The 22498-nt window shown below is 54.1% G+C and overlaps 1 protein-coding gene across 1 annotated transcript in view; it reads right to left on the bottom strand.

The window, feature by feature from the left end:
- Positions 1-518: 518 nt before the first annotated feature.
- The window catches only part of POLR2A (RNA polymerase II subunit A), a 54477-nt gene continuing 32497 nt past the window's right edge, over positions 519-22498 (bottom strand). Inside the window, exons 4-29 of the mRNA XM_075847380.1 lie at positions 20443-20616; positions 19561-19842; positions 19318-19479; positions 18602-18822; positions 18296-18428; positions 14600-14724; positions 14316-14526; positions 13855-14064; positions 13591-13759; positions 13417-13511; positions 13091-13294; positions 12774-12996; positions 12398-12581; positions 11212-11383; positions 11033-11138; positions 5058-5263; positions 4749-4973; positions 4421-4667; positions 4195-4295; positions 4004-4108; positions 3409-3591; positions 3132-3335; positions 2865-3051; positions 2551-2664; positions 2232-2381; positions 519-2040 (exon numbers count right to left, since the gene is read on the bottom strand). Coding sequence (XP_075703495.1) covers positions 884-2040; positions 2232-2381; positions 2551-2664; positions 2865-3051; positions 3132-3335; positions 3409-3591; positions 4004-4108; positions 4195-4295; positions 4421-4667; positions 4749-4973; positions 5058-5263; positions 11033-11138; positions 11212-11383; positions 12398-12581; positions 12774-12996; positions 13091-13294; positions 13417-13511; positions 13591-13759; positions 13855-14064; positions 14316-14526; positions 14600-14724; positions 18296-18428; positions 18602-18822; positions 19318-19479; positions 19561-19842; positions 20443-20616 — 5550 coding nt within the window. The 3' untranslated portion in view covers positions 519-883. The remainder of the gene's footprint in view (positions 2041-2231; positions 2382-2550; positions 2665-2864; positions 3052-3131; positions 3336-3408; positions 3592-4003; positions 4109-4194; positions 4296-4420; positions 4668-4748; positions 4974-5057; positions 5264-11032; positions 11139-11211; positions 11384-12397; positions 12582-12773; positions 12997-13090; positions 13295-13416; positions 13512-13590; positions 13760-13854; positions 14065-14315; positions 14527-14599; positions 14725-18295; positions 18429-18601; positions 18823-19317; positions 19480-19560; positions 19843-20442; positions 20617-22498) is intronic.

The following is a 22498-nucleotide window of genomic DNA, read 5'->3' as shown; positions in this document are numbered from 1 at the left end:
ATCTGCTTGGTTTGCTGGTCTGCACCTGAGCTGAATATAACTGTGGTGCCTCCTGATGACCCCCTGTGGAGACTGGACAATGAGGACATTGGGTCTTGTGGACTTCACCTCTGACTCATCTGATTGTCCATAGGCTGGAGACACGACCTGTGGTACCGGATTACAGAGTCATTCCTCTCTGCTGAGGACACACAATAATCCACACATAATGCACCATCACAATATACCACACATAATGCACCATTTAACAAGACCCACCACAGCCGCACTGTATAGTAAGATGGAGTTTTTTTTCAATCTTTCATTTACGAGTGTTCGTATTGGATGTACGGTTAGGTTTTATTGCCCCCCCCTCCACCCCCCATTATTTGCTTTTCATAGTTTTTATATGATCATTGCCACCTTACGGCTATTCTTGGAAACATTGGGTTACCACAAAAGAAAAACTTCAGGCCCGAGTGTGATATTCCCCCCAATGACCCTAAATGATAACCTGCGATAAATAATGAGACGAGAAATATAACAAATACTTTATTTAGAAGTACAGAACTTCACTTTACGTCAGACAGAAACTCTGCAAAATGACGGAGACGGCGGAAAAATCTGCGCAGAATCCGAGATAAAACAAGTTACAAATCAGAACCTTTTCCTCATCTATAAATAATGTGCCGGCGATGACAGACGTTCTTTGCCAGTGGAAGTTGCGATGAATTTCTCGTATGAACTTCCAGTCTTTATTACACAACGTGGCCTCCTGAAGCCTCGACCATCATCCAAGCAAGTGATTATAGCGGCAATGTCCTCATTACACCGGGTAACTAAATCATCGTCTATACAATCTAACCACCTAATACAGCAGGTCCACCTGCTCTGCGCTCCCGCCTCAGATCTCTTCATCGCTGTCATCAGGACTGATCGCCGGGCTCGTAAGACTGTAGGTCGGGGACGTGGGGCTATATCCTGGTGACGTGGGAGAGTAAGTGGAGCCTTTTGGACTGGTTGGTGAGTAGGTTGGTGAAGTCGGGGAATACTTGGGAGAGGTTGGTGAATATGTAGGAGACGTGGGAGAGTATTTGGGGGAAGTAGGAGTATATACTGGGGATGTAGGGGAATATGTAGGAGATGTAGGGGAGTATTTGGGGGTTGTTGGAGAATATGTAGGGGAAGTAGGGGTGTATTTGGGAGAAGTTGGGGAGTACTTTGGAGAAGTTGGGGAATACTTGGGTGACGTTGGGGTGTACTCTGGAGAGCTTGGACTGTATGAGGGGCTTGTTGGAGTATATTTGGGGCTTGTTGGGGAGTAGCTAGGTGAACTGGGGCTGTAGCTGGGAGAGCTGGGAGTATAGCTTGGAGATTGTGGTGTGTAACGTGGACTTGAAGGGGAGTAACTGGGCGAAGTTGGTGAATAACTGGGGCTCGTAGGGCTGTAATTTGGAGAGGTAGGGCTATAACTTGGAGATGTGGGACTATAACTGGGGGACGTTGGTGTATAGTTAGGAGAGGTCGGGGAGTAGTTTGGAGAAGTGGGAGAATAGGAAGGCGAGGTTGGGCTGTAAGATGGGGATGTAGGGGAATAGGAGGGTGATGTTGGGCTGTAGGATGGCGACGTAGGTGAATAGCTGGGAGAAGTGGGTGAGTAGCTGGGACTTGTGGGAGAATAACTGGGAGAAGTGGGTGAGTAACTAGGAGAGGTGGGACTGTAGCTGGGACTTGTAGGAGAGTAGCTAGGAGACGTGGGAGAGTAACTTGGGGAGGTGGGAGAATAGCTGGGGGAAGTGGGACTGTAACTGGGACTGGTTGGGCTGTAACTTGGAGAGGTTGGGGAGTAGCTTGGACTTGTTGGAGAGTAGCTGGGGGAGGTGGGAGAGTAGCTGGGGGAAGTGGGACTATAATTAGGGCTGGTGGGAGAATATGAAGGGGAGGTCGGACTGTAAGAAGGTGAAGTTGGGGAGTAACTGGGACTTTGTGGGGTATAGCCCCCAGGACTCCTCGGTTCATAGGCTGGAGAGGTGGGGGAATAACTTGGAGACATTGCACCACCTGTGGGTGTAAAGATAAAACCATTAGGACTCATCACTTCTACAAGTCACAATAGAGGCGGCCGCATCAAATCTAACAGACTAAATACTCTACTCCCCATATAAGAACCTCGTGTCTTGTGCAGCGATCAGTCTCCGACCCCAGCAGATATTCGCCCCCCATGATAAAGAACCAGAGGAGCTGACGCTTACCTGGAGAAGGAATGTACGGACTTGAGGGACCAGGGGAACCCGGAGAACCTGGAGTGGGAGACCAGGCAGGAGAATAGCCCGGACTGAAGCCACTGGCATCGGAGGCAGCGCTGGGGGAGAAGCCGGCAGCTCCCGGGGTCATGCCACTTCCTGTAAAATAAAAGGTGTCCATGACTTCTTCCTGTCACGTGACTCATACAAAGACCCCTCAGAATATACGGTCAGCACCGCCCGCGTCACATGGACTTCACATCAACCCGACTGCTCAGGACGTTGTGGCTTCAGTTACATCTATTCCCCTATGAAATGTAGGACATACCTAGACTTGGGGACCACGCTCCATAGGCTGGGGTGGCACCTTGGTTCCACGGAGTCATAGCAGGAGACATTCCCCCCATTGGGCTTGGGGCAGTACCAAAAAACATTCCAGTTGCTGAAAAAAAGATGAACATTAGGAGGCAAATCTGTGTAAGAGAATGGGAAGCCGCGAGAAAGCCGCGAGAAAGCCGCGAGAAAGCCGCGAGAAAGCAGCGAGAAAGCCGCGAGAAAGCAGCGAGAAAGCCGCGAGAAAGCAGCGAGAAAGCAGCGAGAAAGCAGCGAGAAAGCAGCGAGAAAGCAGCGATCAGCACTTACGTCCCACGGTTCCGAGTCCAGGGATATTTGTAGGAATTTCCATTCCAAATTTACATTTCTCGGCATCCAATAAAAGATCAAAGCAGCCAGTCCCAGCAGGAGCCAACTGGCCGAGCATGATGTTCTCAGACACCCCCTTCATAGGGTCCGTCTCACCATGCGCCGCCGCCTCCATAAGGACATCCACCTGTAGGACAAGAAGCCGAGAGGTAAAAACAAACCCAAGCGCTCACCTGCGGACCAAGACCAGTACAAGTCTACACCAACCGTCTCCTCGAAGGAACATTTCATGAGTGGTCCCGTGTCCTGCCGATTAACACCATGACGGGTGATGGCCATCAGGTGACCTCTGCAGGTCATGGTGTCACACAGAAGGGCCAAGTGGCGATAGTTGACATAAGAACCGTCAAAGGAGATGACATGGTACAATTCTCTCTCCAGAGCTTTCCTGACCGCCTCGATCCCCAGGACCTACAAGGTGGAGAGATGTCAAGCTCAGGTCCCATGTGGAGGGGGGAGGACGAACAAAGAGCGGAGAACTTACCGTGAAGATCTCAACAATGTCGTTAGAAGTCGTCCTCACGGGATCAACATCCTTTTCACTTAGAACTCGCATGAGGCTGACGCCGTCCGTCTCCAGGATCCACTCCTGAAGGGCCTTGAACTCTCCGTCCTCCGTTATAATGATCTTCTTCTTGTTGTCTGTCTGAGGTAAATGCATGTAGACCTGGCCAGACAAGCAGACCCGCGGTCAGAGTCACCGTCTATAACCGTCCCGCCACCCCCAGAGTAACCCTTATGGTGCCAACAGAAGAGCAGCGGTGCGATTGGTCGTCCACGTACAGCAGCATTTACTGGGAACCGTAGGCCCCGGTCTAACGCTTAATGTACTTTCTATCGTCTCATTACGCACTTAAACCCCAACACCCCCATATGAAGCCCCCTAGAATTAATGCAACGTTACAAAAAAAAACAGCCCACCAGAGCATTAGGGGGGGGGCTCTAATATATGTAAGATAGAAGGGTCATGAGGATCGGTGTCCGCGCTAGATCAGTCAATCATCAGGCTTTATTCACCACATTTGGGTCACATCTGAACTCTCGGAAATGATCACCCCATGCACTGAGGGGTCACTGACCTTACTGATCTGCTCGATCCCCTGCAGGGTCATATCCGTCAGCATGTTCGACTCAATGCAACGAAGGAAAACGTCATCGTCCATTTTGTCAACCACTTCTTCTTCCTGAGACAAGGGAGTAATAAGGTAAATATCCGAGGAGGAGGAGGAGGGGGGGGGACGACCTGGACGGGGCTGCAGCCTCTTCTCACCTCCTGCATCTTATTCTCCTCACTGTTCATGATCCGTATCCTCAGCACCAGCTTCTCAGCATTGTCATCATTAAATATGCAGTTCAGATCATCTCCAAAACCTAGAAAAACCAAAAGCCATGACAGGGGGACCCCCGGAGGGTTCTGACAAGGGGGACCCCCGGAGGGTTCTAACAGGAGGACCCCCGGAGGTTTCTGACAGGAGGCCCTTTCCTCCACTACTCACCAGCATTGATCTTCTCGGCGATCTGCTCCATGGTTAGTTTCCGATCAGTCATGTGTTTTCGGTCGAGTTCTACACGAAGGAGCCAAGGAGAAATTCTACTGACATCGAAGTCCGGCATCTCATAGTAGACGTTCACCCACTCCTGGTCTTCGGCCACCACCGTATTTTGTGGGTTTGGATCATAATAAATTGCGGTATTGGCCGTAACTTTCCGCAGCGTCGTGTGCTCCAAGCGACACAAAATATCCTGAATAAGAAGAAGTGTGAACGGTGACGCGCCAGTAATGGTAACGCCGGGACAATATTATTACAAAGCTCCAGGTCTGACCTTTGCCCTTTCAGCATCTCGAGCAGATTGTCCCAGCAAGAAGACCGTCAGCGAAGGAGTTTTTGGTTTCTTGGAAATATTGATTAACTCTTTAAGACGAGGGACTCCAAGAGTGACATTTTTAGCGGAGACCCCGGCATAGTGGAAGGTGTTCAAGGTCATCTGAGTGGCGGGCTCCCCAAGAGACTGAGCGGCCAGTGCTCCGACCATCTCCCCCGGATGAGCCTGGAAAAGAAAACACACCGTTACTTTACACTGACGGGTAGAGACATGTGAGAAGAGAGGACAGCGCACGCGCACGAGCCTTACAATCGCCTGGTTGAATTTAGACTCGATTTCTCCCAACAGCCAATCAAACGCCTCCGAGCTCAACCTGTACTCCTCCACCATCCTGCGGCTGCACAGCGTTGAGCGCAAGTGGATGTTAAACAAGAGGGTGGCATTCTCCTGCGCTTGGCGACTCAAAGGATCGTCCCCGTTCACAATCACCAGCTTCTTACTCAGATCTTTCACACCTTTATATTTCAAAAGAGAAAAAAAATAAGTTAAAAACACACAAGATGCTGAAGTGGAGATGAAACGAAGCGCGTTTATACACAAAGTTCTTCTAGAATAATCGCTCAGGACCCTCCAGACTGTCCCCCCCGTTACATGCGCTCCTACACTCGGGACCCTCCAGACTGTCCCCCCCGTTACATGCGCTCCTACACTCAGGACCCTCCAGACTGTCCCCCCCGTTACATGCGCTCCTACACTCAGGACCCTCCTGACTGTCCCCCCCGTTACATGCGCTCCTACACTCAGGACCCTCCAGACTGTCCCCCCCGTTACATGCGCTTCTACACTCAGGACCCTCCAGACTGTCCCCCCCGTTACATGCGCTCCTACACTCAGGACCCTCCAGACTGTCCCCCCCGTTACATGCGCTCTTACACTCAGGACCCTCCAGACTGTCCCCCCCGTTACATGCGCTCCTACACTCAGGACCCTCCTGACTGTCCCCCCCGTTACATGCGCTCCTACACTCAGGACCCTCCAGACTGTCCCCCCAGTTACATGCGCTCCTACACTCAGGACCCTCCAGACTGTCCCCCCCCCGTTACATGCGCTCCTACACTCAGGACCCTCCAGACTGTCCCCCCCGTTACATGCGCTCCTACACTCAGGACCCTCCAGACTGTCCCCCCCGTTACATGCGCTCCTACACTCAGGACCCTCCAGACTGTCCCCCCCGTTACATGCGCTCCTACACTCAGGACCCTCCAGACTGTCCCCCCCCCGTTACATGCGTTCCTACACTCAGGACCCTCCAGACTGTCCCCCCCGTTACATGCGCTCCTACACTCAGGACCCTCCAGACTGTCCCCCCCGTTACATGCGCTTCTACACTCAGGACCCTCCAGAGTGTCCCCCCCGTTACATGCGCTCCTACACTCAGGACCCTCCAGACTGTCCCCCCCGTTACATGCGCTTCTACACTCAGGACCCTCCAGACTGTCCCCCCCGTTACATGCGCTTCTACACTCAGGACCCTCCAGACTGTCCCCCCCGTTACATGCGCTCCTACACTCAGGACCCTCCAGACTGTCCCCCCCGTTACATGCGCTCCTACACTCAGGACCCTCCAGACTGTCCCCCCCCCGTTACATGCGTTCCTACACTCAGGACCCTCCAGACTGTCCCCCCCGTTACATGCGCTCCTACACTCAGGACCCTCCAGACTGTCCCCCCCGTTACATGCGCTTCTACACTCAGGACCCTCCAGACTGTCCCCCCCGTTACATGCGCTCCTACACTCAGGACCCTCCAGACTGTCCCCCCCGTTACATGCGCTTCTACACTCAGGACCCTCCAGACTGTCCCCCCCGTTACATGCGCTTCTACACTCAGGACCCTCCAGACTGTCCCCCCCGTTACATGCGCTCCTACACTCAGGACCCTCCAGACTGTCCCCCCCGTTACATGCGCTTCTACACTCAGGACCCTCCAGACTGTCCCCCCCGTTACATGCGCTCCTACACTCAGGACCCTCCAGACTGTCCCCCCCGTTACATGCGCTCTTACACTCAGGACCCTCCAGACTGTCCCCCCCGTTACATGCGCTCCTACACTCAGGACCCTCCTGACTGTCCCCCCCGTTACATGCGCTCCTACACTCAGGACCCTCCAGACTGTCCCCCCAGTTACATGCGCTCCTACACTCAGGACCCTCCAGACTGTCCCCCCCCCGTTACATGCGCTCCTACACTCAGGACCCTCCAGACTGTCCCCCCCGTTACATGCGCTTCTACACTCAGGACCCTCCAGACTGTCCCCCCCGTTACATGCGCTTCTACACTCAGGACCCTCCAGACTGTCCCCCCCGTTACATGCGCTCCTACACTCAGGACCCTCCAGACTGGTCCCCCCCCGTTACATGCGTTCCTACACTCAGGACCCTCCAGACTGTCCCCCCCGTTACATGCGCTCCTACACTCAGGACCCTCCAGACTGTCCCCCCCGTTACATGCGCTCCTACACTCAGGACCCTCCAGACTGTCCCCCCCGTTACATGCGCTCCTACACTCAGGACCCTCCAGACTGTCCCCCCCGTTACATGCGCTCCTACACTCAGGACCCTCCAGACTGTCCCCCCCGTTACATGCGCTTCTACACTCAGGACCCTCCAGACTGTCCCCCCCGTTACATGCGCTCCTACACTCAGGACCCTCCAGACTGTCCCCCCCGTTACATGCGCTTCTACACTCAGGACCCTCCAGACTGTCCCCCCCGTTACATGCGCTCCTACACTCAGGACCCTCCAGACTGTCCCCCCCGTTACATGCGCTCTTACACTCAGGACCCTCCAGACTGTCCCCCCCGTTACATGCGCTCCTACACTCAGGACCCTCCAGACTGTCCCCCCCGTTACATGCGCTCCTACACTCAGGACCCTCCTGACTGTCCCCCCGTTACATGCGCTCCTACACTCAGGACCCTCCAGACTGTCCCCCCAGTTACATGCGCTCCTACACTCAGGACCCTCCAGACTGTCCCCCCCCCCGTTACATGCGCTCCTACACTCAGGACCCTCCAGACTGTCCCCCCCGTTACATGCGCTTCTACACTCAGGACCCTCCAGACTGTCCCCCCCCGTTACATGCGCTCCTACACTCAGGACCCTCCAGACTGTCCCCCCCGTTACATGCGCTCCTACACTCAGGACCCTCCAGACTGTCCCCCCCGTTACATGCGCTCCTACACTCAGGACCCTCCAGACTGTCCCCCCCGTTACATGCGCTCCTACACTCAGGACCCTCCAGACTGTCCCCCCCGTTACATGCCCTCCTACACTCAGGACCCTCCAGACTGTCCCCCCCGTTACATGCGCTCCTACACTCAGGACCCTCCAGACTGTCCCCCCCGTTACATGCGCTCCTACACCCAGGACCCTCCAGACTGTCCCCCCCGTTACATGCGCTCCTACACTCAGGACCCTCCAGACTGTCCCCCCCGTTACATGCGCTTCTACACTCAGGACCCTCCAGACTGTCCCCCCCGTTACATGCGCTCCTACACTCAGGACCCTCCAGACTGTGTCCCCCCCCCGTTACATGCGCTCCTACACTCAGGACCCTCCAGACTGTCCCCCCCGTTACATGCGCTCCTACACTCAGGACCCTCCAGACTGTCCCCCCCGTTACATGCGCTCCTACACTCAGGACCCTCTAGACTGTCCCCTCCGTTACATGCGCTTCTACACTCAGGACCCTCCAGACTGTCCCCCCCGTTACATGCGCTCCTACACTCAGGACCCTCCAGACTGTCCCCCCCGTTACATGCGCTCCTACACTCAGGACCCTCCAGACTGTCCCCCCCGTTACATGCGCTCTTACACTCAGGACCCTCCAGACTGTCCCCCCCGTTACATGCGCTCCTACACTCAGGACCCTCCAGACTGTCCCCCCCGTTACATGCGCTCCTACACTCAGGACCCTCCAGACTGTCCCCCCAGTTACATGCGCTCCTACACTCAGGACCCTCCAGACTGTCCCCCCCCCGTTACATGCGCTCCTACACTCAGGACCCTCCAGACTGTCCCCCCCGTTACATGCGCTTCTACACTCAGGACCCTCCAGACTGTCCCCCCCCGTTACATGCGCTCCTACACTCAGGACCCTCCAGACTGTCCCCCCCGTTACATGCGCTCCTACACTCAGGACCCTCCAGACTGTCCCCCCCGTTACATGCGCTCCTACACTCAGGAGCCTCCAGACTGTCCCCCCCGTTACATGCGCTCCTACACTCAGGACCCTCCAGACTGTCCCCCCCGTTACATGCCCTCCTACACTCAGGACCCTCCAGACTGTCCCCCCCGTTACATGCGCTCCTACACTCAGGACCCTCCAGACTGTCCCCCCCCGTTACATGCGCTCCTACACTCAGGACCCTCCAGACTGTCCCCCCCGTTACATGCGCTTCTACACTCAGGACCCTCCAGACTGTCCCCCCCGTTACATGCGCTCCTACACTCAGGACCCTCCAGACTGTGTCCCCCCCCCGTTACATGCGCTCCTACACTCAGGACCCTCCAGACTGTCCCCCCCGTTACATGCGCTCCTACACTCAGGACCCTCCAGACTGTCAGTCCCCCCCAGTTACATGCGCTCCTACTCAGGACCCTCCAGACTGTCCCCCCCGTTACATGCGCTCCTACTCAGGACCCTCCAGACTGTCCCCCCCGTTACATGCGCTCCTACACTCAGGACCCTCCAGACTGTCCCCCCCCCCCCCCCCGTTACATGCGCTCCTACACTCAGGACCCTCCAGACTGTCCGTCCCCCCCCCCCCCGTTACATGCGCTCCTACACTCAGGACCCTCCAGACTGTCCCCCCCCCCCCCGTTACATGCGCTCCTACACTCAGGACACTCCAGACTATCCCCCCCATTACATGCGCTCCTACACTCAGGACCCTCCAGACTGTCCCCCCCCGTTACATGCGCTCCTACACTCAGGACCCTCCAGACTGTCCCCCCCGTTACATGCGCTCCTACACTCAGGACCCTCCAGACTGTCCCCCCCGTTACATGCGCTTCTACACTCAGGACCCTCCAGACTGTCCCCCCCGTTACATGCGCTCCTACACTCAGGACCCTCCAGACTGTCCCCCCCCGTTACATGCGCTCCTACACTCAGGACCCTCCAGACTGTCCCCCCCGTTACATGCGCTCCTACACTCAGGACCCTCCAGACTGTCCCCCCCGTTACATGCGCTTCTACACTCAGGACCCTCCAGACTGTCCCCCCCGTTACATGCGCTCCTACACTCAGGACCCTCCAGACTGTCCCCCCCGTTACATGCGCTTCTACACTCAGGACCCTCCAGACTGTCCCCCCAGTTACATGCGCTCCTACACTCAGGACCCTCCAGACTGTCCCCCCCCCGTTACATGCGCTCCTACACTCAGGACCCTCCAGACTGTCCCCCCCGTTACATGCGCTCCTACACTCAGGACCCTCCAGACTGTCCCCCCCGTTACATGCGCTTCTACACTCAGGACCCTCCAGACTGTCCCCCCCGTTACATGCGCTCCTACACTCAGGACCCTCCAGACTGTGTCCCCCCCCCGTTACATGCGCTCCTACACTCAGGACCCTCCAGACTGTCCCCCCCGTTACATGCGCTCCTACACTCAGGACCCTCCAGACTGTCAGTCCCCCCCAGTTACATGCGCTCCTACACTCAGGACCCTCCAGACTGTCCCCCCCGTTACATGCGCTCCTACACTCAGGACCCTCCAGACTGTCCCCCCCGTTACATGCGCTCCTACACTCAGGACCCTCCAGACTGTCCCCCCCGTTACATGCGCTCCTACACTCAGGACCCTCCAGACTATCCCCCCCGTTACATGCCCTCCTACACTCAGGACCCTCCAGACTGTCCCCCCCGTTACATGCGCTCCTACACTCAGGACCCTCCAGACTGTCCCCACCCTTACAAGCGCTCCTACACTCAGGACCCTCCAGACTGTCCCCCCCCCGTTACATGCGCTCCTACTCAGGACCCTCCAGACTGTCCCCCCCGTTACATGCGCTCCTACACTCAGGACCCTCCAGACTGTCCCCCCCCCCCCCCGTTACATGCGCTCCTACACTCAGGACCCTCCAGACTGTCCGTCCCCCCCCCCCCGTTACATGCGCTCCTACACTCAGGACCCTCCAGACTGTCCCCCCCCCCCCCGTTACATGCGCTCCTACACTCAGGACACTCCAGACTATCCCCCCCATTACATGCGCTCCTACCGTCAACCACTTTAATGGGGTGCAGATCTGAGGGCATGCGGGTGTTAATGTGGAAGATCTTCTGTGCGTTCCAGATCATCCGGAGGAGATTACACGGCAGAACGACCTACAGTAAAAGAAGGAAACGTTCAGCCCCGCGCAGCTCAGACAGAACAGCCAATCATCTCGTGGTCACGCACCTTACTGTCACCGGTGGGGAAAATCACCCTCAGGACCTCCCGGTCCTCCTTCATCTTGTCAAACTCCTTCTCCAGTTCATTCTGAATGTGCGCGTTACTGAGGATATCCTTCACCACCTCCTCCTGTAGAGTTCTCCTCAGCGCTCGCTCATTGGCGTAGTCAAACTTAAACCTGACACAGATACGACCGCATCAGCTGCACCTCATCTACAGGCGTGAGCCCCCCCCTCCCATCTACAGACGGGCCCCCCCCCTCCCATCTACAGGCGTGAGCCCCCCCCCCTCCCATCTACAGGCGTGAGCCCCCCCCCTCTATCTACAGGCGTGAGCCCCCCCCCTCTATCTACAGGCGTGAGCCCCCCCCCTCTATCTACAGGCGTGAGCCCCCCCCCTCTATCTACAGGCGTGAGCCCCCCCCCTCTATCTACAGGCGTGAGCCCCCCCCTCTATCTACAGGCGTGAGCCCCCCCCCCTATCTACAGGCGTGAGCCCCCCCCCCCTATCTACAGGCGTGAGCCCCCCCCCCCCTATCTACAGGCGTGAGCCCCCCCCCCTATCTACAGGCGTGAGCCCCCCCCCTATCTACAGGCGTGAGCCCCCCCCTCCATCTACAGGCGTGAGCCCCCCCCCCCCATCTACAGGCGTGAGCCCCCCCCCCCATCTACAGGCGTGAGCCCCCCCCCATCTACAGGCGTGAGCCCCCCCCCATCTACAGGCGTGAGCCCCCCCCCCCATCTACAGACGGGCCCCCCCCCCCATCTACAGACGGGCCCCCCCCCCCCATCTACAGACGGGCCCCCCCCTCCCATCTACAGGCGTGAGCCCCCCCCCATCTACAGGCGTGAGCCCCCCCCCCCATCTACAGGCGTGAGCCCCCCCCCCCCCATCTACAGGCGTGAGGCGCCCCCCCCCCCCATCTACAGGCGTGAGCCCCCCCCCCATCTACAGACGGGCCCCCCCCCTCCCATCTACAGGCGTGAGCCCCCCCCCCCCATCTACAGGCGTGAGGCCCCCCCCCCCATCTACAGGCGTGAGGCCCCCCCCCCCCCATCTACAGGCGTGAGGCCCCCCCCCCCATCTACAGGCGTGAGCCCCCCCCCCCCCCATCTACAGGCGTGAGCCCCCCCCCATCTACACCGTTATTTACAGACATGGCGATGACATAACCAGATCCATTACTACTCACTTTTTCTCGAAGGCTTTGTTGGATGGTTTCAGCGTGGCCAGATTCTGGAACTCGACCCCTTCTCCAGCCAGACCGTCCTCGCCGTATCTCAGCTGCACCACCTGATTGATGGAGTTGCGCACCGTGGCGTCATATTTCACCATTACCGACTCCATAGACTTGATCAAACGTCGCTGGATGTAACCTGTCCAGTGCAGAACGATAAGAATTTACTAAAGCCGCGAGTGTCTAGTGACGGGCAGAGCCGGTCCCTGTGATCAGAGAACTCGGCCACGTTCAGACTCTGCAGATTATTCCAGCATGTCTGACCCTTAGTGGTCGAGGGGCCCTGGGTACACGGGGTCAAGAACAATACAAGACGAGTAGCAGGTCTCACCAGTCTCTGCAGTTTTCACAGCTGTATCAATAAGACCTTCTCTGCCTCCCATAGCGTGAAAGAAGAACTCCGTAGGAGTGAGGCCGGCCAGGTAAGAGTTCTCCACAAACCCTCGACTCTCCGGCCCATAATCATCCTTGATGAAGTGAGGGAGCGTCCGATGCTTGAAACCGAAGGGGATGCGTTTACCTTCAACGTTTTGCTGCCCGACAACAGCGATGACCTAGAAGAAAAGGGGATGAAGTCTCTGCAGAAGCTGCGGGATACCATAGAGCACGCCCGCCGCGCAGAGCAGCCCCGCCGCGCAGAGCACTCACCTGGGAGATGTTAATCTTGGATCCCTTGGCACCGGACACCACCATGGACTTGAAGTTGTTATACTCAGACAGAGATTTCTGGGCAGATGATCCGGTTTTATCTCTGGCGTCATTGAGGATTCTGTTCACCTGGTTCTCGAATGTCTGACGTAGGGTGTTTCCGGGCGTGGGCTCCAGCTCGTTGTTATGGGCCTTTTCAATGACCTGCACAGAGGACGGAGTTCAGGGATGAATCCACATTTTATCAGATATTACGGCTGCATTTATTCTCTAAGCTCCGGGACTGCCGGCTCAGACCTCTAGGACCCGGATGCCGTCGGCCTCACCTCTATCACATCTTGCTTGGCTTTCTTGATGGTGTTCTGAATATCCTGGTAAGTCTTTGCATCAGCAATAGAGTCTCCAATTCCAATAGTGTGACCTGCGTCATAGAAAACATCCCCTTAGCAGAAAGCAGCGATTCCCTGTATATACCCAAAAGACAGAAGCCGGCCCCGTACCCTCGATGAGGAGCCAGTTATTGATGACCGTCTGGATGTTGGAGTAGAAGAGACGTGTTGTGTCGTGACCCATCTCAAGGTATGAAATGTGAACCAACGACCCGGCCGACGTCCCCAGCGATTTCTTGCACAAGATTCCCATAATCAACTCTCCGTTCTCCACAATGACCTGAAGAGGAACACAAGTTACTGAATGTGACTGCAGATTAGGGAAGGAGCACGCTCTGCACTCCCTGCCCGACACGTGACCGCTCCAGCACAAACCTTGGTGTCTCCTGGGGAGATGTGTTTATAGGGTCCACTGTCCTCTTCATCCGGGTGGGTGCTGTGCGTTCGGATGCAGTTTATGTGCCCTGGAATGATCAAAGAAAAAATCTGCTTCCCTGTCCAGAGAGGACGAGGCTTCAGGATGGACGGCTGAGGAACTTTCCCATCCCATGTCGACAGGAACATGAGCAAATTCATAACCTCCCCCTGAAAACAGAAAAATGGTACAGCTCAGGGGCCACGTGAAGGCAAAGACCGACATCAAACACAAGACTAGAAGAATGGGGATGGCAAAGGGACGAGAGCACGGCCAAGCCTGCCACGCACCCGGCCCCGCCCCAGCTGGCCCAGCTCCCGGCCCAGCCCCGCCCCAGCTGGCCCCGCACCCGGCCCAGCACTTGCGGGACACTAGCGCAGCCGGCCATTGTTTTCTGGTACCTTACGGCCGGACTACTCACCCTCTCCAGGAAAACATCCCTCTTTGTGAATTTTCGCACTGCTGTCAGCGTGTCTTGCACAATGCCCATGACGGGTCTGTTGGACTGAGGAGTGACAATCATACGAGGCACCATGGCAAGCTCCTGGATTTCTGCCCTCGTCTCAAGGGACTGTGGAAGATGCAAATTCATCTCATCCCCATCAAAGTCGGCGTTGTACGGAGTGGTGACACTAGACACAAATAGCGGATAAGTTCCTGAACTAGAGGGGCATAAAGGGCGACATGTCCGAGGAAGGGACTCACCTGAGGTTCAGCCGGAAGGTGGACCAGGGCAGGATGCGGACTCTGTGCCCCATCATAGACATCTTGTGCAGCGTGGGCTGTCTGTTAAAGATGACTATATCTCCGTCACACATGTGTCTCTCCACCTGCGGGAACCACACGGCACGAGGCCTTGATTATCCTACAAGAATAGACTCCTGGAACCCTCCACATGTAGAACGGGCGGCTACTCCCGGAGACCACCATCTAAACCCTCCACATGTAGAACAGGCGGCTACTCCCGGAGACCACCATCTAAACCCTCCACATGTAGAACAGGCGGCTTCCTGGAGACCACCATCTAAACCCTCCCCCGCACAGGACGAGGCCTTGATTATCCTACAAGAAATGACTACTGGAACCCTCCACATGTAGAACAGGCGGCTACTCCCGGAGACCACCATCTAAACCCTCCACATGTAGAGCAGGCGGCTACTCCCGGAGACCACCATCTAAACCCTCTTCATGTAGAATAGGCGGCTACTCCCGGAGACCACCATCTAAACCCTCCACATGTAGAACAGGCGGCTACTTCCGGAGACCACCATCTAAACCCTCCACATGTAGAGCAGGCGGCTACTTCCGGAGACCACCATCTAAACCCTCCACATGTACAACAGGCGGCTACTCCTGGAGACAATCATCTAAACCCTCCACATGTAGAACAGGCGGCTACTCCCGGAGACCACCATCTAAACCCTCCACATGTAGAACAGGCGGCTACTCCCGGAGACCACCATCTAAACCCTCCACATGTAGACCAGACGGCTACTCCCGGAGACCATCATCTAAACCCTCCACATGTAGAGCAGGCGGCTACTCCCGGAGACCACCATCTATACCCTCCACATGTAGAATAGGCGGCTACTCCCGGAGACCACCATCTAAACCCTCCACATGTAGAGCAGGCGGCTACTCCCGGAGACCACCATCTAAACCCTCCACATGTAGAGCAGGCGGCTACTTCCGGAGACCATCATCTAAACCCTCCACATGTAGAACAGGCGGCTACTCCCGGAGACCGCCATCTAAACCCTCCACACGTAGACCAGGCGGCTACACCGGGAGACCATGATCTAAACCCTCCCCCGCACAGCACGAGGCCTTCATTATCCTACAAGAAATGACTTCTGGAACCCTCCACATGTAGAGCAGGCGGCTACTCCCGGAGACCGCCATCTAAACCCTCCACATGTAGACCAGGCGGCTACTCCCGGAGACTACCATCTAAACCCTCCACATGTAGACCAGGCGGCTACTCCCGGAGACCGCCATCTAAACCCTCCACATGTAGACCAGGCGGCTACTCCCGGAGACTACCATCTAAACCCTCCACATGTAGACCAGGCGGCTACTCCCGGAGACCACCATCTAAACCCTCCCCCGCACAGGACGAGGCCTTCATTATCCTACAAGAATAGACTCCTGGAACCCTCCACATGTAGAGCAGGCGGCTACTCCCGGAGACCACCATCTAAACCCTCCACATGTAGAACAGGCGGCTACTCCCGGAGACCACCATCTAAACCCTCCACATGTAGAACAGGCGGCTACTCCCGGAGACCATCATCTAAACCCTCCCCCGCACAGGACGAGGCCTTCATTATCCTACAAGAATAGACTCCTGGAACCCTCCACATGTAGAGCAGGCGGCTACTCCCAGAGACCGCCATCTAAACCCTCCACATGTAGAACAGGCGGCTACTCCCAGAGACCGCCATCTAAACCCTCCACATGTAGAACAGGCGGCTACTCCTGGAGCCCGCCATCTAAACCCTCCACATGTAGACCAGGCGGCTACTCCGGGAGACCATGATCTAAACCCTCCCCCGCACAGCACGAGGCCTTCATTATCCTACAAGAATAGACTTCTGGAACCCTCCACATGTAGAGCAGGCGGCTACTCCCGGAGACCACCATCTAAACCCTCCACATGTAGAACAGGCGGCTACTCCCGGAGACCACCATCTAAACCCTCCACATGTAGAGGCGGCGGCTACTCCCGGAGGCCATCATCTAAACCCTCCACATGTAGAGCAGGCGGCTACTCCCGGAGACCACCATCTAAACCCTCCTCATGTAGAGCAGGCGGCTACTCCCGGAGACCACCATCTAAACCCTCCACATGTAGAACAGGCGGCTACTCCCGGAGACCACCATCTAAACCCTCCACATGTAGAACAGGCGGCTACTCCCGGAGACCACCATCTAAACCCTCCCCCGCACAGGACGAGGCCTTCATTACCCTAAAAGAATAGACTTCTGGAACCCTCCACACGTAGACCAGGCGGCTACACCGGGAGACCATGATCTAAACCCTCCCCCGCACAGCACGAGGCCTTCATTATCCTACAAGAATAGACTTCTGGAACCCTCCACATGTAGAGCAGGCGGCTACTCCCGGAGACCGCCATCTAAACCCTCCACATGTAGACCAGGCGGCTACTCCCGGAGACTACCATCTAAACCCTCCACATGTAGACCAGGCGGCTACTCCCGGAGACCACCATCTAAACCCTCCCCCGCACAGGACGAGGCCTTCATTATCCTACAAGAATAGACTCCTGGAACCCTCCACATGTAGAGCAGGCAGCTACTCCCGGAGACCACCATATAAACCCTCCACATGTAGAACAGGCGGCTACTCCCGGAGACCACCATCTAAACCCTCCACATGTAGAACAGGCGGCTACTCCCGGAGACCACCATCTAAACCCTCCACATGTAGAACAGGCGGCTACTCCCGGAGACCACCATCTAAACCCTCCACATGTAGAGCAGGCGGCTACTCCCGGAGACCACCATCTAAACCCTCCCCCGCACAGGACGAGGCCTTCATTATCCTACAGGAATAGAGTTCTGGAACCCTCCACATGTAGAGCAGGCGGCTACTCCCGGAGACCACCATCTAAACCCTCCCCCGCACAGGACGAGGCCTTCATTATCCTACAGGAATAGACTTCTGGAACCCTCCACATGTAGACCAGGCGGCTACTCCCGGAGACCATCATCTAAACCCTCCACATGTAGACCAGGTGGCTACTCCCGGAGACTACCATCTAAACCCTCCACATGTAGAACAGGCGGCTACTCCCGGAGACCGCCATCTAAACCCTCCACATGTAGACCAGGTGGCTACTCCCGGAGACTACCATCTAAACCCTCCCCCGCACAGGACGAGGCCTTCATTATCCTACAAGAATAGACTCCTGGAACCCTCCACATGTAGACCAGGCGGCTACTCCGGGAGACCATGATCTAAACCCTCCCCCGCACAGGACGAGGCCTTCATTATCCTACAGGAATAGACTTCTGGAACCCTCCACATGTAGAACAGACGGCTACTCCCAGAGTCCATGATCTAAAGCCTCCCCATGTAGACCAGGCGGCTACTCCCGGAGACCGTGATCTAAACCCTCCCCCGCACAGGACCAGGCCTTCATTATCCTACAAGAATAGACTTCTGGAACCCTCCACATGTAGAGCAGGCGGCTACTCCCGGAGACCACCATCGAAACCCTCCACATGTAGAGCAGGCGGCTACTCCCGGAGACCACGATCTAAACCCTCCCCCGCACAGGACGAGGCCTTAGTCATCTGGAACCCTCCACACGTAGAACAGGCGGCTACTCCCCGAGACCGTGATCTAAACCCTCCCCCACACACGCCACATCTCACCTTGTAGCCGATCTGTAAATGCAGGTCACTCGGCTTCGGGTGGAATCTTAGATCAATACGATCGCCATTATCTCGGATGATATATTTGGCTCCAGGGTACTGACTGTTTCCTCGTCTCACCAGCTCCTGCAGCCTGAAGACCGTGAGAAAAAAGGTTTATTAAAGCTGCAAGGCACAGAAATCATCATTACATAGACCGGAGGTTAGAGTGTGAGCTCCTGGGGAGAGGATGATGGGAGTTATTGTATCCGGTGTACAGCGCTATGGGAATGTCGGTAACATGCAGGTAACTACTCCGATCCTCACCGGTCGATGTTGAAGGGGGTCACGATCTCTGGAAAGGTCATATTGGCAGCGATCGACCTCGGGACCCCAACTTGGTCAATAGAAAGGTTGGGGTCAGGAGTGATGACGGTCCGAGCAGAGAAATCCACACGTTTCCCCATCAAGTTTCCCCGGACTCTTCCTTCTTTGCCCTTCAGTCGCTGCTTCAAGGACTTAAGAGGCCGCCCGGACTTCTGCATGGCCTGAGTAAACCAGAGATAAAACCCGTCAGTATAAGGGACCGCAGCATTGATTTATGACCGGTGTCCGGCAGATTTACTGACGGTGTGTGACACATAGATCGTGTGACCGTAGACCAGGCCATCATGTGGCGAACGCTGTATGACAAGTTTGGCGCGTCTGGCTTCACATGGTAGACACCGCTTCTTGTCTGGCTTGGCACGCAAGTTTATTTCCCGCTAAGTTTTGCGGCATTTTCAGCCCCCTCTTCTAGATCGTTCTGAAAAGCGCCCAGTGAGGCCGCACATCTGTTCTGTTTGTCACATTTGCTTCAGAAATCGATCTAAAACTTGATGCCACATTGTGAGCCAGAAACGCGCCACTTTGAAGCATTTTACGACAAGGTCTGGGCACGATGGCGCCCAATGGGTGTAAGGACATTCTCATCAATAATAGTCGTAACCCAACACTCAGTAAAACGTACAGCCCGCCCCCCCCCTTCATGAAGCGTCACGTACCCTGGGGAGTCCCGGCAGCTCGTTGTCCACCATTGTGGCCACATGGAACTGCAGGAGCTTGACGTCCTCCGCAATGACGTGGGCCGCCGCGCCGTTCTGCTCGTTCCGTCTTAGCTGGTTGTTAATTTTGACAATATCGGCCAGTTTGTGGGTCAGATCATCCTATGGAAAGGGAAATGATTGGACAGTTGTCACCACACGCCCGTCACATCCGATGCATCGCTGCGCCACAACTCTACCCACCTGGTTCCTGGCCGAACCTTGCATGACAACTGCGGGCCGCACAGATAGCGGAGGTACTGGCAGAACGGTGATGATTAACCATTCGGGTCGAGCGTATCGCGGCTCCATTCCCAGTATGAAGCACTCCTCATCCGTAATGCGCTTCAATATCTCGTGGACCCGCTCCGGACTCAGCAGAATCTTCTTTTCCTGGGAGTCCTCATTCACGTGTTTCCACTCTGCAAACAGCTCCAGTCCTGAACGTCTGATCCTCGGCTGGTAACGACCGCAGCCGCCGTGACCCTGAAATGAGGAGACCGTCACTACCGCACAGGCCGCCACTACCGCACAGGCCGCCACTACCGCACAGGCCGCCACTACCGCACAGGCCGCCACTACCGCACAGGCCGCCACTACCGCACAGGCCGCCACTACCGCACAGGCCGCCACTACCGCACACGCCGCCACTACCGCACACGCCGCCACTACAGCACACGCCGCCACTACAGCACACGCCGCCACTACAGCACACGCCGCCACTACAGCACACGCCGCCACTACAGCACACGCCGCCACTACAGCACACGCCGCCACTACAGAACAGACCGCCACTACAGAACAGACCGCCACTACAGAACAGACCGCCACTACAGAACAGACCGCCACTACAGAACAGACCGCCACTACAGAACAGACCGCCACTACCGAACACGCCGGTGATTGTGAAGCTCGTCCTGTTACTCGCTGCACACGTATGGGCCGGTGATTGTGAAGCCCGTCCTGTTACTCGCTGCACACGTATGGGCCGGTGATTGTGAAGCCCGTCCTGTTACTCGCTGCACTCGTACGGGCCGGTCACAGCTTCTCTTACACACAGCCACGACCTCCTCCTCCGGGCCTCACCTTCTCCTTCTGAATGTCCTCATCCCCTTCATTCTGATCCATCCCAAACTTGTTGTCCATCTCCTCGCCGCCTTCACAGATGTTCTTCCCCTTACACAGCTCATAGACGTGCGTCAGACGCTTCTTAGGCTGCCCTTTAGATTTTATCAGAATGTCTTTGATTTTTGGGTTGTTCTAAATAATAATAAAAAATATAATAAGAACAATACTAATACGTAGTAGTAATACTGCAATACTGCTACTAATACTACTGCTACTAATAATACTGCTACTAATACCACTACTACTACTAATAATACTGCTACTAATACCACTACTACTACTACTAATAATACTACTACTAATACTACTACTACTACTACTAATACTACTACTACTAATAATACTACTACTAATACTACTACTACTACTAATACTACTACTACTACTACTACTACTGCTACTAATACTGCTACTAATACTACTGCTACTAATACTACTGCTACTAATACTACTACTAATACTACTACTACTACTAATACTGCTACTACTACTGCTACTAATACTACTACTAATACTACTACTACTAATACTGCTACTAATACTACTGCTACTAATACTACTGCTACTAATACTACTACTAATACTACTACTACTACTAATACTGCTACTACTAATACTACTACTAATACTACTACTAATACTACTACTAATACTACTACTAATACTACTACTACTAATACTACTACTACTGCTACTAATAATACTACTACTAATACTACTACTAATAATACTGCTACTAATAATACTGCTACTAATAATACTGCTACTAATACTACTACTAATACTACTGCTACTAATAATACTGCTACTAATACTACTACTACTACTACTAATATTACTACTACTAATATTACTACTACTAATACTACTGCTACTACTAATACTGCTACTAATACGGCTACTAATACTACTACTACTGATAATAATACTACTAATACTGATAATACTGCTACTGCTACTACTAATACTACTGCTACTAATACTGCTACTAATACTACTGCTACTAATAATACTGCTACTAATACTACTACTACTAATAATACTGCTACTAATACTACTACTACTACTAATACTACTACTACTAATAATACTACTACTAATACTACTGCTACTACTACTAATACTACTGCTACTAATACTACTGCTACTAATACTACTACTACTAATACTACTACTACTAATACTACTACTACTAATAATAATACTACTACTACTACTAATACTGCTACTACTACTACTGCTACTAATAATAACACTACTACTGCTGCTACTAATAATAATACTACTACTACTAATACGGCTACTACTGCTACTACTAATACTGCTACTAATAATAATACTACTACTATTACTACTACTACTATTTCTACTACTAATACTGCTGCTAATACTGCTACTAATAATACTGCTACTAATACTGATAATACTACTAATACTGCTGCTAATAATACTGCTGCTGCTACTACTGCTGCTAATACTACTATTAATAATAATACTACTACTACTAATACTACTGCTACTAATAATACTACTACTATTTCTACTACTAATACTAATACTGCTACTAATACTACTACTAATAATACTATTAATAATACTGCTGCTACTACTAATAATACTGCTGCTACTACTAATAATACTGCTGCTACTACTACTACTACTGCTGCTACTACTACTACTGCTACTACTACTGCTACTACTACTAATAATACTACTGCTACTAATACTACTAATACTGCTACTACTACTACTGCTACTAATAATAACACTACTACTGCTGCTACTAATAATAATACTACTACTACTAATACGGCTACTACTGCTACTGCTAATAATAATACTACTACTGCTACTAATACTACTGCTACTAATACTACTGCTACTACTACTGCTGCTGCTAATAATACTGCTACTAATAATACTGCTACTACTAATAATAATACTACTGCTACTAATACTGCTACTAATACTGCTACTAATAATAATACTACTACTAATACTGCTACTACTACTA

This window comes from Rhinoderma darwinii, assembly GCF_050947455.1.
Source record: "Rhinoderma darwinii isolate aRhiDar2 chromosome 3 unlocalized genomic scaffold, aRhiDar2.hap1 SUPER_3_unloc_3, whole genome shotgun sequence".
In the NCBI taxonomy this organism is placed as follows: domain Eukaryota; kingdom Metazoa; phylum Chordata; class Amphibia; order Anura; family Rhinodermatidae; genus Rhinoderma; species Rhinoderma darwinii.
This window is presented reverse-complemented; position numbering and strand designations above follow the sequence as displayed.